At 35.3% G+C, this 13,533-nt stretch overlaps 7 protein-coding genes and 1 pseudogene across 8 annotated transcripts, besides 2 other annotated features; 6 read left to right on the top strand and 2 right to left on the bottom strand.

Moving 5' to 3' along the window:
- Positions 1 to 1,811: part of a mobile genetic element that runs on past the window's edge.
- Positions 1,812 to 3,743: 1,932 nt separating this feature from the next.
- Positions 3,744 to 4,736, bottom strand: TVAGG3_0855950 (protein of unknown function, DUF4106 family; the record flags this gene model as incomplete). Its single annotated transcript, XM_051249507.1, has 1 exon — positions 3,744 to 4,736. The coding sequence occupies one exon, from the start codon at positions 4,734 to 4,736 to the stop codon at positions 3,744 to 3,746; it is 993 nt and encodes a 330-aa protein (XP_051084982.1).
- A 1,850-nt stretch (positions 4,737 to 6,586) lies between these two features.
- TVAGG3_0855940 (uncharacterized protein) lies at positions 6,587 to 6,949 on the top strand (the record flags this gene model as incomplete). The annotated part of the gene is made up of 1 exon (XM_051249506.1): positions 6,587 to 6,949. One exon carries the CDS (start codon positions 6,587 to 6,589, stop codon positions 6,947 to 6,949), a length of 363 nt encoding a protein of 120 aa, XP_051084981.1.
- Positions 6,950 to 7,266: 317 nt separating this feature from the next.
- TVAGG3_0855930 (uncharacterized protein) lies at positions 7,267 to 8,060 on the bottom strand (the record flags this gene model as incomplete). The annotated part of the gene is made up of 1 exon (XM_051249505.1): positions 7,267 to 8,060. A coding segment is annotated over one exon (794 nt), but the record flags the coding sequence as incomplete, so codon positions are not given.
- Positions 8,061 to 8,078: 18 nt separating this feature from the next.
- On the top strand, positions 8,079 to 8,667 carry TVAGG3_0855920 (phage tail repeat-like family; the record flags this gene model as incomplete). The annotated part of the gene is made up of 1 exon (XM_051249504.1): positions 8,079 to 8,667. A coding segment is annotated over one exon (589 nt), but the record flags the coding sequence as incomplete, so codon positions are not given.
- A 260-nt stretch (positions 8,668 to 8,927) lies between these two features.
- Positions 8,928 to 13,533: part of a mobile genetic element that runs on past the window's edge.
- TVAGG3_0855910 (uncharacterized protein) lies at positions 10,331 to 10,732 on the top strand (the record flags this gene model as incomplete). Its single annotated transcript, XM_051249503.1, has 1 exon — positions 10,331 to 10,732. The coding sequence occupies one exon, from the start codon at positions 10,331 to 10,333 to the stop codon at positions 10,730 to 10,732; it is 402 nt and encodes a 133-aa protein (XP_051084978.1).
- On the top strand, positions 10,752 to 10,905 carry TVAGG3_0855900 (annotated as a pseudogene). The gene has a single exon. A coding segment is annotated over exon 1 (154 nt).
- Positions 11,285 to 11,509, top strand: TVAGG3_0855890 (phage tail repeat-like family; the record flags this gene model as incomplete). Its single annotated transcript, XM_051249502.1, has 1 exon — positions 11,285 to 11,509. One exon carries the CDS (start codon positions 11,285 to 11,287, stop codon positions 11,507 to 11,509), a length of 225 nt encoding a protein of 74 aa, XP_051084977.1.
- Positions 11,559 to 13,343, top strand: TVAGG3_0855880 (DNA/RNA polymerases family; the record flags this gene model as incomplete). Its single annotated transcript, XM_051249501.1, has 1 exon — positions 11,559 to 13,343. A coding segment is annotated over one exon (1,785 nt), but the record flags the coding sequence as incomplete, so codon positions are not given.

Genomic DNA, 13,533 nt, shown 5'->3' with positions numbered 1-13,533 from the left:
CAAACAATACAAGTTCATTGACAGAGTAGTTCTTTACACAAACAATGGAAAATGTTATAGAATAGCAGTCTTTGCTGAACCAAAATATTTTCATAAAGCAAAGAAAGTTGGTATAACCGAGATGGTGAAAGTTCTTGACGTTGACAAAAATATAACTTCAAAACTGACCGATATTACTAAAGGAAAGTTTATAATACAATATTATGTCAAAACTGGCGTACTGTCAATATTTGACGGAGAGAAGTCAGTTCAAGAACAACTTACTGACCTGCTGCCAAAATCTGCTCGATGGAAGCTGTCGTTATACCAATCTGAGGAGCCCCAGCAGGTTTCATCGAACGAATCTTCAAAAGAGCATCTTCCGTGAAAAGTGCTATTGGTTTTGTAAACTTCTTGCTTTCAATTCATCTGGACCGTCTCTGTCACCAGTATATTGTATTTGAACTGTACCAACAGTTGAAATACCACCCATAAAGTCTTCTGAGTCAGCAAATGGAATGCCAAGCCAAAAGTTTGAACGGTCTCCATTTGTATATTGAGTTTTTGACCTCCTGTATGGGTCCATACTTTCACATATGGCATAATAGAACTTTGCATTTCAGGGTTAATGGTTGTTGTGAAGTTGTTGTTAAAGTTCATAGCATCTAATGTCAAGTTGTATGACCTCATATCCTCAACTGTAGAATATTCTTCTCTTGGATAATATTTGCCATCTATGTTTATATGATATTTAATACCAGGGTTGTAGAAACAAGAATAGTCATTTATAGTTCGTCTGAAAGAACAAACATAGTATCTGCATGTTTCATTGCAGTTGTTAAGGCAATATCTGTTCTTGCACCTGGGTCAGCACTTTGGTTTCCAACTTCACCTGCAAAGTCTTTGACAGATATTTGGTGTATAGGGAACATAAGTGGAACTGCAATATATTTGGCAGCTAAAGCATTTGAAATATCTGGGTCCAACATATAGACTGCAAGTCTGCTTTCTATTCTCTTGCATTCAAATTTTTCGCATGTGAACTTAACTGGGTCCCAAGCAGTTCCAGCAGCATTGAAATAATAGTTTACTTCAGTGTTGAAGTTTGAGAAACCAAAGTCTAAGTCAACTTTGTCTTTGCAAAATTCGGCAAATGACGTTTGATTTGCTCCCTTTACGTCTGTAAGAGTGAATGGGTCTTGTGTTGGTTCAATGACTAAGTTATTTTTGCTTGGAGTAAGTTCAATAGAAATTTTTCCTGCCCAGTTTGGCAAGTATCTTAAAAACCTGAAGATGAGGAAAGATGACAAAGGAACTCTAAGTTTCAATTTTACTTTGGTTACTGCTGCTGCAGTTTGTCCAGAAAGGTTAACATAAACTCCTGGAACGTTAGGGTCAAGTCTTCTTATTTTCTCAATGGTGGCGTACTGGTCTGTTTGTTCTCTAGCTTGTGGTTGTACTGAGTTTCTCAAAGCGAACCATTCATAGTTTGCCCATGTTACTGTTTGAACTAAGTCAGAGTTAGAATATATCTTATATCCCATGAAAACTTCTGGAGCATATTGGTATCCGACATAGAAAATTCCATTGCAACCTTTCTTGTCAGACAACTTGGCAGAAGGTTTTATTTCAATGTCTTGTTCCACGTATAAGAATGAGTTGTCAATAGAAATAATATGAAACCTGTCGCAAGCAATATCTACTGTTGTTGAAGAACCTTCACCAAACTCACCTACGTTTCCATAAGAAACAGCAGTTGTATATTCGTAAGTTCCAGGAACTATTTCTGACCTTCTAATGGCATTGTCGCATTCGTTATACCATTCGGAAACATTTCCATTCATAGCATCCAAAACTGTTGGCGTTATATTCTGAGCGGCGTACATTTCATATGGGTAAAAATATAGAATAGTTGTCAAGTTCTTCATCGTATATGTTTTGTAAAGACTTTCTCATGAACTTTCTTGTCTATGTTTTGTAAAGACTTTCTCATGAACTTTCTTGTCTATGTTTTGTAAAGACTTTCTCATGAACTTTCTTGTCTATGTTTTGTTGAGACTTCTTCATCTAATTTCTCATGAACTTTCTTGTCTATGTTTTTGTCAAGTTCTTCATCGTCAATGAGTGTAAATGACCCAAAATATATTTTAGGTGAAGAGGTGAGATCTCACCTGTTTTCTCACCTGTTTTTTCACCTCTTGAATTTTCATGAATTTCTTCGTCAATGTTTTGTTGAGACTTCTTCGTCAATGTTTTGTAAAGACTTTGTTGAGACTTCTTTGTAAAGACTTCTTTGTAAAGACTTTGTTGAGACTTCTTTGTAAAGACTTCTTTGTAAAGACTTTGTCATGAACTTTCTTGTCTATGTTTTGTCAAGACTTTGTCATCTAATTTCTCATGAACTTTCTTCGTCAATGTTTTGTTGAGACTTTCTCATGACTTCTTTGTTGAGACTTCTTCATCTAATTTCTCATGAACTTCTTCATCTAATTTCTCATGAACTTTCTTGTCTATGTTTTGTCAAAACTTTCTTGTCTATGTTTTGTCAAGTTCTTCATCGTAAAGACTTTCTCATGAACTTTCTTGTCTATGTTTTGTCAAGTTCTTCATCGTAAAGACTTTCTCATGAACTTTCTTGTCTATGTTTTGTCAAAACTTTCTTGTCTATGTTTTGTCAAGTTCTTCATCGTAAAGACTTTCTCATGAACTTTCTTGTCTATGTTTTGTCAAAACTTTCTTGTCTATGTTTTGTCAAGTTCTTCATCGTAAAGACTTTCTCATGAACTTTCTTGTCTATGTTTTGTCAAGTTCTTCATCGTAAAGACTTTCTCATGAACTTTCTTGTCTATGTTTTGTTGAGACTTCTTCGTCAATGTTTTGTAAAGACTTTGTTGAGACTTCTTTGTAAAGACTTCTTTGTAAAGACTTTGTTGAGACTTCTTTGTAAAGACTTCTTTGTAAAGACTTTGTCATGAACTTTCTTGTCTATGTTTTGTCAAGACTTTGTCATCTAATTTCTCATGAACTTTCTTCGTCAATGTTTTGTTGAGACTTTCTCATGACTTCTTTGTTGAGACTTCTTCATCTAATTTCTCATGAACTTCTTCATCTAATTTCTCATGAACTTTCTTGTCTATGTTTTGTCAAAACTTTCTTGTCTATGTTTTGTCAAGTTCTTCATCGTAAAGACTTTCTCATGAACTTTCTTGTCTATGTTTTGTCAAGTTCTTCATCGTAAAGACTTTCTCATGAACTTTCTTGTCTATGTTTTGTCAAAACTTTCTTGTCTATGTTTTGTCAAGTTCTTCATCGTAAAGACTTTCTCATGAACTTTCTTGTCTATGTTTTGTCAAAACTTTCTTGTCTATGTTTTGTCAAGTTCTTCATCGTAAAGACTTTCTCATGAACTTTCTTGTCTATGTTTTGTCAAGTTCTTCATCGTAAAGACTTTCTCATGAACTTTCTTGTCTATGTTTTGTCAAAACTTTCTTGTCTATGTTTTGTCAAGTTCTTCATCGTAAAGACTTCTCATGAACTTTCTTGTCTATGTTTTGTCAAAACTTTCTTGTCTATGTTTTGTCAAGTTCTTCATCGTAAAGACTTTCTCATGAACTTTCTTGTCTATGTTTTGTCAAGAAAGTTAGTAGTATATATGGGGTGAAAAAACAGGTGAGAAAACAGGTGAGATCTCACCTCTTCACCTAAAATATATTTTTGGGTCATTTACACTCATTGACGATGAAATCATGTCAAGTTCTTCTTCGTCAATGTTTTGTTGAGACTTCTTCACTACTTTCACTTTGTTCTACTCTTCTCTTCTTCTTTGGTGTCGCTTTTGGTAACTTGCCCTCTGCTTCAAGTTGTTGTTGCTGAACTATTTCTTCCATGTCTGGTTGTATCTGAACTTCTTCCTGTGGAGTTTCTTGTACCTCATCTGATGGCACATATGTTCCGAGACCGTTTTTAACAAGTTCCCTATCTAAGTCATCCGGACTCATAAACCTTTCTTCTTTCGTTCCGTCTCTATATTCTGCACTTTTCATTACCTTTTGCATAGCCGCGTCGTTATTTTTACTTTCTTGTGCTAAGTTTTCATACTGTACGGTTTGGTTTTGCAACTGTAAAAGTTTTTCTGCCTTTACATTTGCTTCAACTTCCTTTTTATACTCATCGCTATCCATATATGTCTTCAGGGCTTTTTGTTTTATCTCTTCATCTTTCAGTATTTTATATTGAGTAGTATGGTTTTTCAAATTTATGACATCTTGTTCCATTTTTGCTACTTCTGCTGCTTTTTCTGACACTTTTTTCGCATATTCCTCTGTACTTAGTTCTTTCAGTTGTTCTTCTTTCTTCTTTTTCTCTACGTTTAACTCATTGAGTTTCTTTGTGTGTCTGTCATATTCTAGTTTCTTTTCGTTTTCACCTATTTGCTTCTGTATGTCTATGTTTGACTTTTTGACATCTGCTATTTGATTTTTGAGTGAACTCAAATTCATTTGACTTTGAGGGTTATAGGCTGTTCCGTCTGCAGCTCCACCATAGCCTGCCATTTTCGCTAAAAGTGCCGCTCTTAAACCTCCACTCTGTGCACCAAAAACTCGGTTTAAAAGCATAGGATTGCTTGACATTTGTTGCAACATAGTGGGGTCATTCATCATTTGTTGTTGCAACTGTTGTTGTGGTGTTAGTCTTACTATTGGATGTTTCAATGCTCTCTTCCTCTTACGTATATTCTTACGTAGCTTACGTGGCATTTTAAGTGAAGTTAAAAAGCGGTTTTATACTAAACATCTTTGGGGCTAGAGGGCACGAAGTGCCTGGAGGCCCCACTACCTTTTTTTTTTATATTCATAAAGATTTTCCAAAAATATGATACCGCAAAATTAAAAAAGTGACGTCTTGAGTGGAGTCAAAGGTCGAAATTGCTAGCTAAATGTTTTTTTAGCGAAATTGCGTATTGTACGTTTTTTTCGCAAAACGAAACCCTTAATAAAAGTGATTGAGGTCATAGCAAAACGGCTGTTTCAGTCATTAATTCTTAAAAATAAAAAGGGTAAAAACTAAATACAATGGGTAAAATTCAATAGTGTCTGTGCTATCGTTCAATTTGAAGGTGTCTTTTGAAACCGCAAGACACATTGAATTTTTGAATAGTGTATTATGGTTTGACAGACACCAATGAAAAAAATAAAATGATATTTATTTTAAATATATAAGATCCTTATATAAAATATAAATATTTTATCGTTTTATTTTCTTGTTTTAGAAATGTTTTTTATTGAAAAATCAATAAAACTAACTCCAAAATAAAATTTTTGATTTAAAGACACTATGATGACACCAGGCAAATCTTCCAAGACACCTATCGTCGGGAATCTAACAACCCTAAATCATAAATAAACATACTCTTTCTATCTAATATTTCTCTATTCCTTAATTTTCTTATGAAATTTGTTATTTTTTATTTCATTTTTAAAATTTTCAATTTTTTTGGATAATTTTATTCAATTTTATGATAATTTATTCTATTCTCATTATATAATAATATTAAAAAAAAAAGGGAGTGGGGCTTCCAGGCACTTCGTGCCCTCTAGCCCCAGTCACTTTTCTGTCACTTTTCAGGTAAAAACATTTTTATTATTGTATATAAAATGAATTTTACAAAACCACCGTTACCCTTCTTTGGAAATAAGAGTAGATGTAAAGATATTCTATTGAGAGAACTTAAGAAACTACCGAATGGTCTAACATTTGTAGATTTGTTCGGTGGAAGTTTCTATATATCTCATTTGTGCCATACCGTATTCCCAAACTCAAAGATTATATGCAATGACTTCGACAACTATATGAACCGTCTCAAACATATACCAGACACAAACAAAATATTGAAAGAGTTAAAAGAAAAGATACCTATAGGTAAGATGGAACGTATACCATTAGATAAGAAAAATACTGTCAGAGAGGTTTTGAAAAAAGCAGAGTATATAGACTGGGATAGTATATCTTCTAGACTATTGTATAGTGGTTCTATAAGAGTTCATGACATTGAAACACTTATGTCAAACGTTTTATATCTTAACTATACAAAGGTTTTCAAAGAGAACATAGAAAAATATACTGAGGGTATAGAGTTTGTGAGATGTCATTGGACAGAGTTGTATGAAAAATTAAAACAAGGAAAATGTTTTCTTTATAGTAGACCGCCGTTCTATAACACATGCGATTTTCAATACCAAGTAGACTGGACTTTGAGAGACTCTTTAGAAACTTTAGACGTTTTACATAACCATCCATGCTTTTACTTTACATCCGATAAAAGTGGTTTGGAAAGTTATGAGATGGTTAGAGGATATACATGACTATGAGTTTAGATACGATAAGATAGAATATGAGAGAGGTCCTATAAACCGGAAAAAGTGTCATAACAAAGAAATTTTATTGGTAAGTAAATGTGGTTTGAAATAGGACTACTTGTTTTAGGTTTTTTCCATTGTGTCATTTACTTATTTGACGTGGCAGAAAGATATAGAGAATATGAAGATGAACCAATGCCAGCAAATGTTCAGTATATGTACTCGTAAGAGATATTTTTATCTAATATTAAATGGACGCACAGAACTTAGCGAATGCACAGCAACCTGGACAACCAAACCCAGAGAATATTCCAAATGAAGTTAGAATACAAACTGCAATGGCAAACTATGGTCAAGTGCCAACAGATGTACAAATGCAAACTGCCATGTCAAATGACGCTGCGTTAGGTTTGCCACCATGGTATGCAAATATGAGATGGAAAGAGTTTTATACAAACCCTGAAGTGGGATATAAACAACTCTATGCAGATGACGCGAACACAGGAGTTGACCCAGAGTATGTTTTCTACCAGAGGAGAAATAGAATGTATGAGCTCCAGTTAAAGAATGCAATGGAACTCAGAAGGAAACGTAAGAGACTAGGCGGACATTAGATTTTTACATATAGTAAAATGGGTTTCTTTGGAAGAATAGGAAACTTTTTCGAAATGTTGGAAGAGGTATATGGAATGGAATAAAATCTGTCGGAAGAGGAATTTGGAACGGTGTCAAAAATATTGGTAAAAGAGTAGGTCAGTTCGTTGGTATTATACCTAAAGACCCTGAACCAGAAGAACAAGCTCCTGTTATACAACAGCCTGAACCTGCACCACAGTCTAGTTGGCAACCAAATCCAACACCTCAACCGTATTAAAATTATATTTTTACCGTTCGATAGTAGTTGTATATGAAACTAAGTTCTAAGTAAAACGCATGGTATAATGGAATTATTCTCTTTCTTCCATCTGTTGTAAACCATACTTGAAAGTCTGAAATACTTCCACTTGGTGGTTCATATAGCTTTGTAGGTTTTTCGTAAAAGTCATTTGCCAAGCATAAAAAAGAGTTTTGTGCACCAGAAAATGAAGCATGAACTATAATAGCATCTGAGTCGAAAACATTTTCATATGTTCCATTAGGGTTTTCGACTTCATAAAAGTTCGGGTGTACTGGATATTCTGCAGGCTGATTTAACATCCTCAAAAATCTATACCATGCCAAGTTGTTATATTTTGTAGAAATATAAACGTCTTCTCCAAGGTCTTCTATTCTATTGATTTTAACAGTTGCATTTTTCCTGTCATATAAAATATCGAGATGGTACTCTCCTTCGTCAATGTTAAACTGGTTTGCATATTCGAGATAGATATCGTTTATTTTTTCTTGAAAAGCTTGAAGAGTTGTTTCTAAGTTTACAAGCAAACTAACTTGTAAAAGTTTTCCCTGTTCAAATTTCTCATACGTACGTTTCTCTTTGTTATAGTATCGAACTTCAAAACCGACCGTAAATGGGAAACCATGTATGGCTTCTGAAATGAACTTCATTCTACGAAAGCCAATAGCTTTTGTGACGGATGGGTCTCTTAACCATCTAAGTGGGTAGTCAAAACGATAGCCTTCATGCTTTACGGTCTCTGTCTCAAACTTTTGACCGACGTTAGTAAAAAGTTCATCTAATGGTTTAGTTGTAGCAACTCTTGAATTTTCTTTTTCTATTGAAAGCATATTTTATCTAGAATAAAAATGTCGAAAGAAACAGCGTCTATGAGAGAAATACAACACAACCGACAACTCATTATACAAGCTCTAAATAAGAACACAACAAACTTTTCAAACTATTCTAAGATATCTGAGTCATTGAAAGAAGGAAACTTAAAACTGACATTAAACCCAATGACAGACGAGTTTCTGTTTCAAGACAACAAGAACCATACTGTTTGTATAAATCCAACAAAAAGAACTTTAAACGAGAAACCTATAGATGAACTTCTTTTGAAGGCAGATATTGACAACAAAGCTGACAAAGAGTATGTTGACCATGAGTTAGCATATGTGGCTAGTGCGTTAGTGAAGAAGGCAGATAAGGAATATGTGGATGAAAAAGACAATGAAATTATAGAAAGGGTTGAATGGTACCATGAACGGACATCAAAGACTTTTAAATTTAAAGCTGATACAGGGTGGGTTTCAGGATGTTTAGACCTTAAAGCTGACAAGAACCATACACATACCATTGCAAATATTACAAACTTACAAGAAACCTTAAACAGGAAAAGTGACGTTGGACATACACATACCATTGCAAATATTACAAACTTACAAGAAACCTTAAACAGGAAAAGTGACGTTGGACATACACATAACTTCTTCTCAACTGTTGGTATAGAAAGTATTTTAGGAACGATTGAAGAAACTGGTGGGGGTGGATTATATTTTAAACCTCCTAACTTTCCAGAAGGTTTAACATCGGATAAAGACATTAGATGTAGAAATGTCTATGTCATGGAGGATGAAAACAAAGTTAAATTCACTGCTCAAGATTTATATGATAAAAAAGCTGACAAAACAGAGCTTCAAACGTTAAAGACAGAAATACTTCAAACACTATATCCTATAGGTTCTATTTACACGTCAATGAACTCTACCAGACCAGAAGTAGTACTTGGTTTTGGAACTTGGACTCAAATAGTCGACAGGTTTTTGTATTGTGCAAACTCTTCAAAGGAAACAGGTGGAAGTAAAACGATTTCAGGTGAAAACTTACCTGCACACAGTCACTACATAGATTTAAGTACATCTCAAGCAGGTTGGCATAAGCATAGATATTGGGATTGGTCAGCAATGACAAAAGGTAAAGGATATGATGTTAAAGACACGTTAAGTTTGCTATAATTGTTACTGGAGTAACACTGAGGGAGAGGAAACCATATACATCGCGTTTCAGGGTATACGCAAACAACGGGACAAAGTAAAGACTACATGCCACCTTACATGACAGTTTACGCATGGTATAGAAATGCTTAGTCGTCATTTTCAACTTCTTTAGCATATTCGTCAGGAGTTGTCTTATATTTGTTAGGAACTGTCTTTGAAAGTATACCACCTTGAACCTTAACAAGTTTGAAACGAGGTCTGACAATAGTAGTTTTATCTTCTGCTTGCAGTGTGTACATTTTGCCATGTTTGCCTAAAACTTCATAATATTCTCTTGTATACTTTCTTCTATTTTTACGAACACGAATGTGAGTACCTGTCGGTTCCCATTGTTGTCATAGTCAATAGTATTTTCATATGGGTCGCGTTTAGGTATTTCTATTTTTACTTTGTCACCTTTCTGAAGTTTGAAGCCTGGCATTCTTTCTTGTTTGTCTCTTTTGACTAAACTATTAAATATATAGTCTTTCTCTAAGTCAGGGTTGTTTTTCATTTCTTCGGGGGAGTGGTTTCCCAAACCTTTTTGTTTACGGCTATTGTAAATATTTAAAACTTGTCTCATCTTTGCCATGGAGAAGTGTCTATACTTGTCGTCATATGACATTTCATTTGCTTCACCACCTTGTGGTTGGTTTAAGTCTCTTAAGATTTTTATACAACTGTCAATGACACCAAGAGCAGAATGGTTTTGGTCGACAATGAAATATTGGTTTACATTTTTTGAACGCAGATAGTTTTTAATATCGTCTGATTTGAAAGAACTTTCATAGTCAGATGTCAGTTTTGTTGGATGGTATTTGTCAACGAATATTGTCAAAGCAGTTTTCACATCTAAAATATTTTTGGACTGTAATGGTATGGCTTCACAGTATCTTGTGTTTTGACCAACAAATATTAGCCAGTATGGTGGTCCATCTTCTCTATACCTCGGAATGTTTTCCAAGATATCCATAAACCAAGCATTTGGTGTTGAACTAAAGATTTTTACCATGAGTGCTTTCTTTGTCGCTTTAGAAACATACGGGTCCTTGTTTGAATTCGTCATTTTTAACCCATAAGAAATGGGTTTATTTGGCGCATTAGCAGGAGTCGCATCTAGATTTTTGCCCGCAGTGGGAACACTAGCCAGAGGTGCATTTGGAATTGGAAGGAAGATTTTGAGTACATTAGGTATACTGAAAGAGAAAGCACAACCTATTATACAAACTGTACAGAAAGGTTGGGAGGTAGCACGAGATGCAGCAAATCTTATTCCAAATCCTGAAACAAGAGGAAAAGTTCAAGGATGGATGGACAATGTAGGAAGACAAGCAGGAAACTACTATAACAAAGCAAATGACTACTATAACCAAGCAGGGCACTATATGGACCAAGGTGAAAGATTCTTTAACAGAGGATATAACCATGCACAACAGTGGGTAAACAACAACCAACCTCAACCACCTCAAACGTGGGGAATGTAAATTTTTTTACTGAGATGAAATGAACAATACAGCATTGAGACAAATGGGCTCAAGATGGTTTGTCGGCTTCCAGCAGTTACACACCACGTGTTTGTCAAGTTCTTCCTATACCTCAGGAAGTTTTAGACCGACTTAAAAAACCTCAACAACCAGTTGAAAACAAACCAAACTAAAATTTTTTACTGAGATGAAATGACCGAAGAAGTTGAAACGGTAGATTTGACACCACAAACAAAAAGTTCAGAACCATTGTCAAAACCTGTCAAAGAACTTACAGATGAAGAGAAAAATTCAATAATAGAAAGTGTGAGGTCTGGAAATACAAACCCTAACTACAAAGTCACTTTTCATAAAAATGGAACGGCTAGTATCTCAAAAAAGAAACAGACTCTCACAAATAAAATATTGAAGTCTGAAGGAACTAAAGAGACAACAGATGGAAAAGTTTACTTCACTGACCAACAGTTCATTATAGAACATCTCATTGACTTAGAGTCGAAATATTCTAAACTTTACAACAAACACAAAAAGTTGAAAGGAAAACAGAAACAAATGGCATATGACATTTATGAAGATGTTGACGACACAACTGTTCCAGCAAGTGAGGTAAAGTCAGATGAACCGAAAAGTGACGAAAAACCAATAGAAGAAGGGAAGCCAAAAACTGAAGAAAAACCAAAACCAAAGTTTAGTTTGGAGACTAAACCAAGTCAACCTTCATTAGCTGGTATGGGTTGGCGTCAAAGACTTATGATAGCCGGTGGTTATGTAAAGTAAAGAAAAAACAGTATATTTTTTTATTTTTATAAAAATGCCCCCATATAGAATGGACAGAAGGTCTGCTAGAATAAAAGCAGAGTTAGAAAGATATGGTTGGAGAGTTTCAAAGAAGTTTAAATATAGGAAGGGAAGACCCATAAAAGTCTATGACAAACTGGCTGGTCTGACCTACGAAATGGAATTGGAAACAGCACGCGCAAATTATCCAAACAGATTAGAGAGGTTAGAAGAAGAGCGTCTTATGGATATACCTTTCGATGTTAATGAACCGCAAGTTGAAGGACACGACGGCTTTGCCAGATTCTACTGGAAACATGACGAACAATTGTATCCTTTGAGAAGGAAAAAAGGGAAGGGTGAAGACACACATGCTCCCATGGAAAGAACAAGATATGCATATGAGAAGTATCGTGAAGTTAGAAGTAAAATTACTTCTGGTCGAACCTTTACAGTAAATTTTGAAGAAGGAAAGAACAAAGAAGGCTTCATGGGTGTACTTGCTGCAATTCAAGACGGAAATAAGAAAGGATACAATCTCAGACTAACCGTAACAGATTTGGATGGTCATATTTACTATGCACATGGCAATGTCACAACAGCCGCACAACTTCTTGACGCTTTCAAGACTACAAAGAGAGAACAAATGTTTGACTCCGACTCAGATATTTTGAATGCAATTGAAGGAATTGCAAGCGTGAAGTTCGAATGGTACCAACCTAACCCTCAAGCAGTCAGACAACATGCTGGTTATTTCCCGTTCAGAAATAAGTCTGACATTAACCTGACAAGGTATGGAATTTACAATTCAATTGAAACAATTGTCAATGAACCTTGTATTCTCACATGTCTCAGGAACTCTGGTCTTGTTACAGATGAGAAGATGAAGTATCTTGAGTCATGTGTGAAAACAAGGTATATTCTCAGAAGTCAATTGTCAAAAGTTGCACCGTTGGCAAATGTGAATATCCGCGTCAACATACCGACTGAGAAAGGTTCTTCACATGACGACTATGTTGTTGACTTCAAATTGCCATGGTTGAAGATTGTACTTGTCCACAACCACTTCATGTTGAACGAAAGTCTTACAAACCCATTGTTCGGAAAAGGCAAGTGCAACATTGTCAGAGCTGTTAACATTCTTTTCGAGAAAGGCTTGTTGGAACCAATTCCAGATGACAAGCTGACAGAAACTTTTGTACCAAAAGACGAAACAAACTTTTCATTGTTGGTAAGACCAAAAGTTGTTCCAGACAAAGTTCTAGCACAAAAGAAGTACACAGTTCCAAAAGGAGTTGGATTGTTCGGATACCAACCTGAACCAGAAGAACTTCCAATGAGGTTGCAAGAACTTCAAGATGCTATAAACAAACTTCCATTGAGACATCCAGTCGACGTCAAATTGTATTGGAGAGCATCAGAGTTAGGTCAGAAGGTTTTATATGAAACAGGTTGCTTCGACGATGTTTATGAGATAACAGGCGAAGTTTCTCAGAAGATAAGAGACTCACTTGAATTTCCACGAACTGGACCCATTGGATGCGACAAGTTCGACTCATATGAAAAAATATACTATGTCGACCTTAACGCTGCGTACATGAGGTTTGTCCAATATATCCCGACTGGAATTCCAAACGAAGATGGTGAGTTCCCGGGAAAGAACTATACAGTTGGAAAAGTCATACAACAAATGTATGATATTAGGAAAGCTTCAAACCCCAAACTTGCAATGACACTCAAATTGCTTATGAATTCGACATGGGGATATTCCATTAAAAAACCTCAAAAGATGAAGAGTAAACACTATGAGAAGGTCGACAACTTTGTTGAAAGGTTTTCTCCTTTTGTTTTGAAGTACGAATTCACCGAAGGTCAAAATGGCTTAGTAACCACATTAAAACCTATTGTCGAACATTGGTCATACCATCAGTTCGCAAAGGCAGTCCTTGACAACTACAACAAATTCTTCTCGGAAGTTAAATCCAAAGTGAAGGTATACTACGAGAACATCGATGCACTCATGA

The sequence above is a fragment of the Trichomonas vaginalis genome, chromosome VI (genome assembly GCF_026262505.1).
Source record: "Trichomonas vaginalis G3 chromosome VI, whole genome shotgun sequence".
Classification (NCBI taxonomy): domain Eukaryota; phylum Parabasalia; order Trichomonadida; family Trichomonadidae; genus Trichomonas; species Trichomonas vaginalis.
This window is presented reverse-complemented; position numbering and strand designations above follow the sequence as displayed.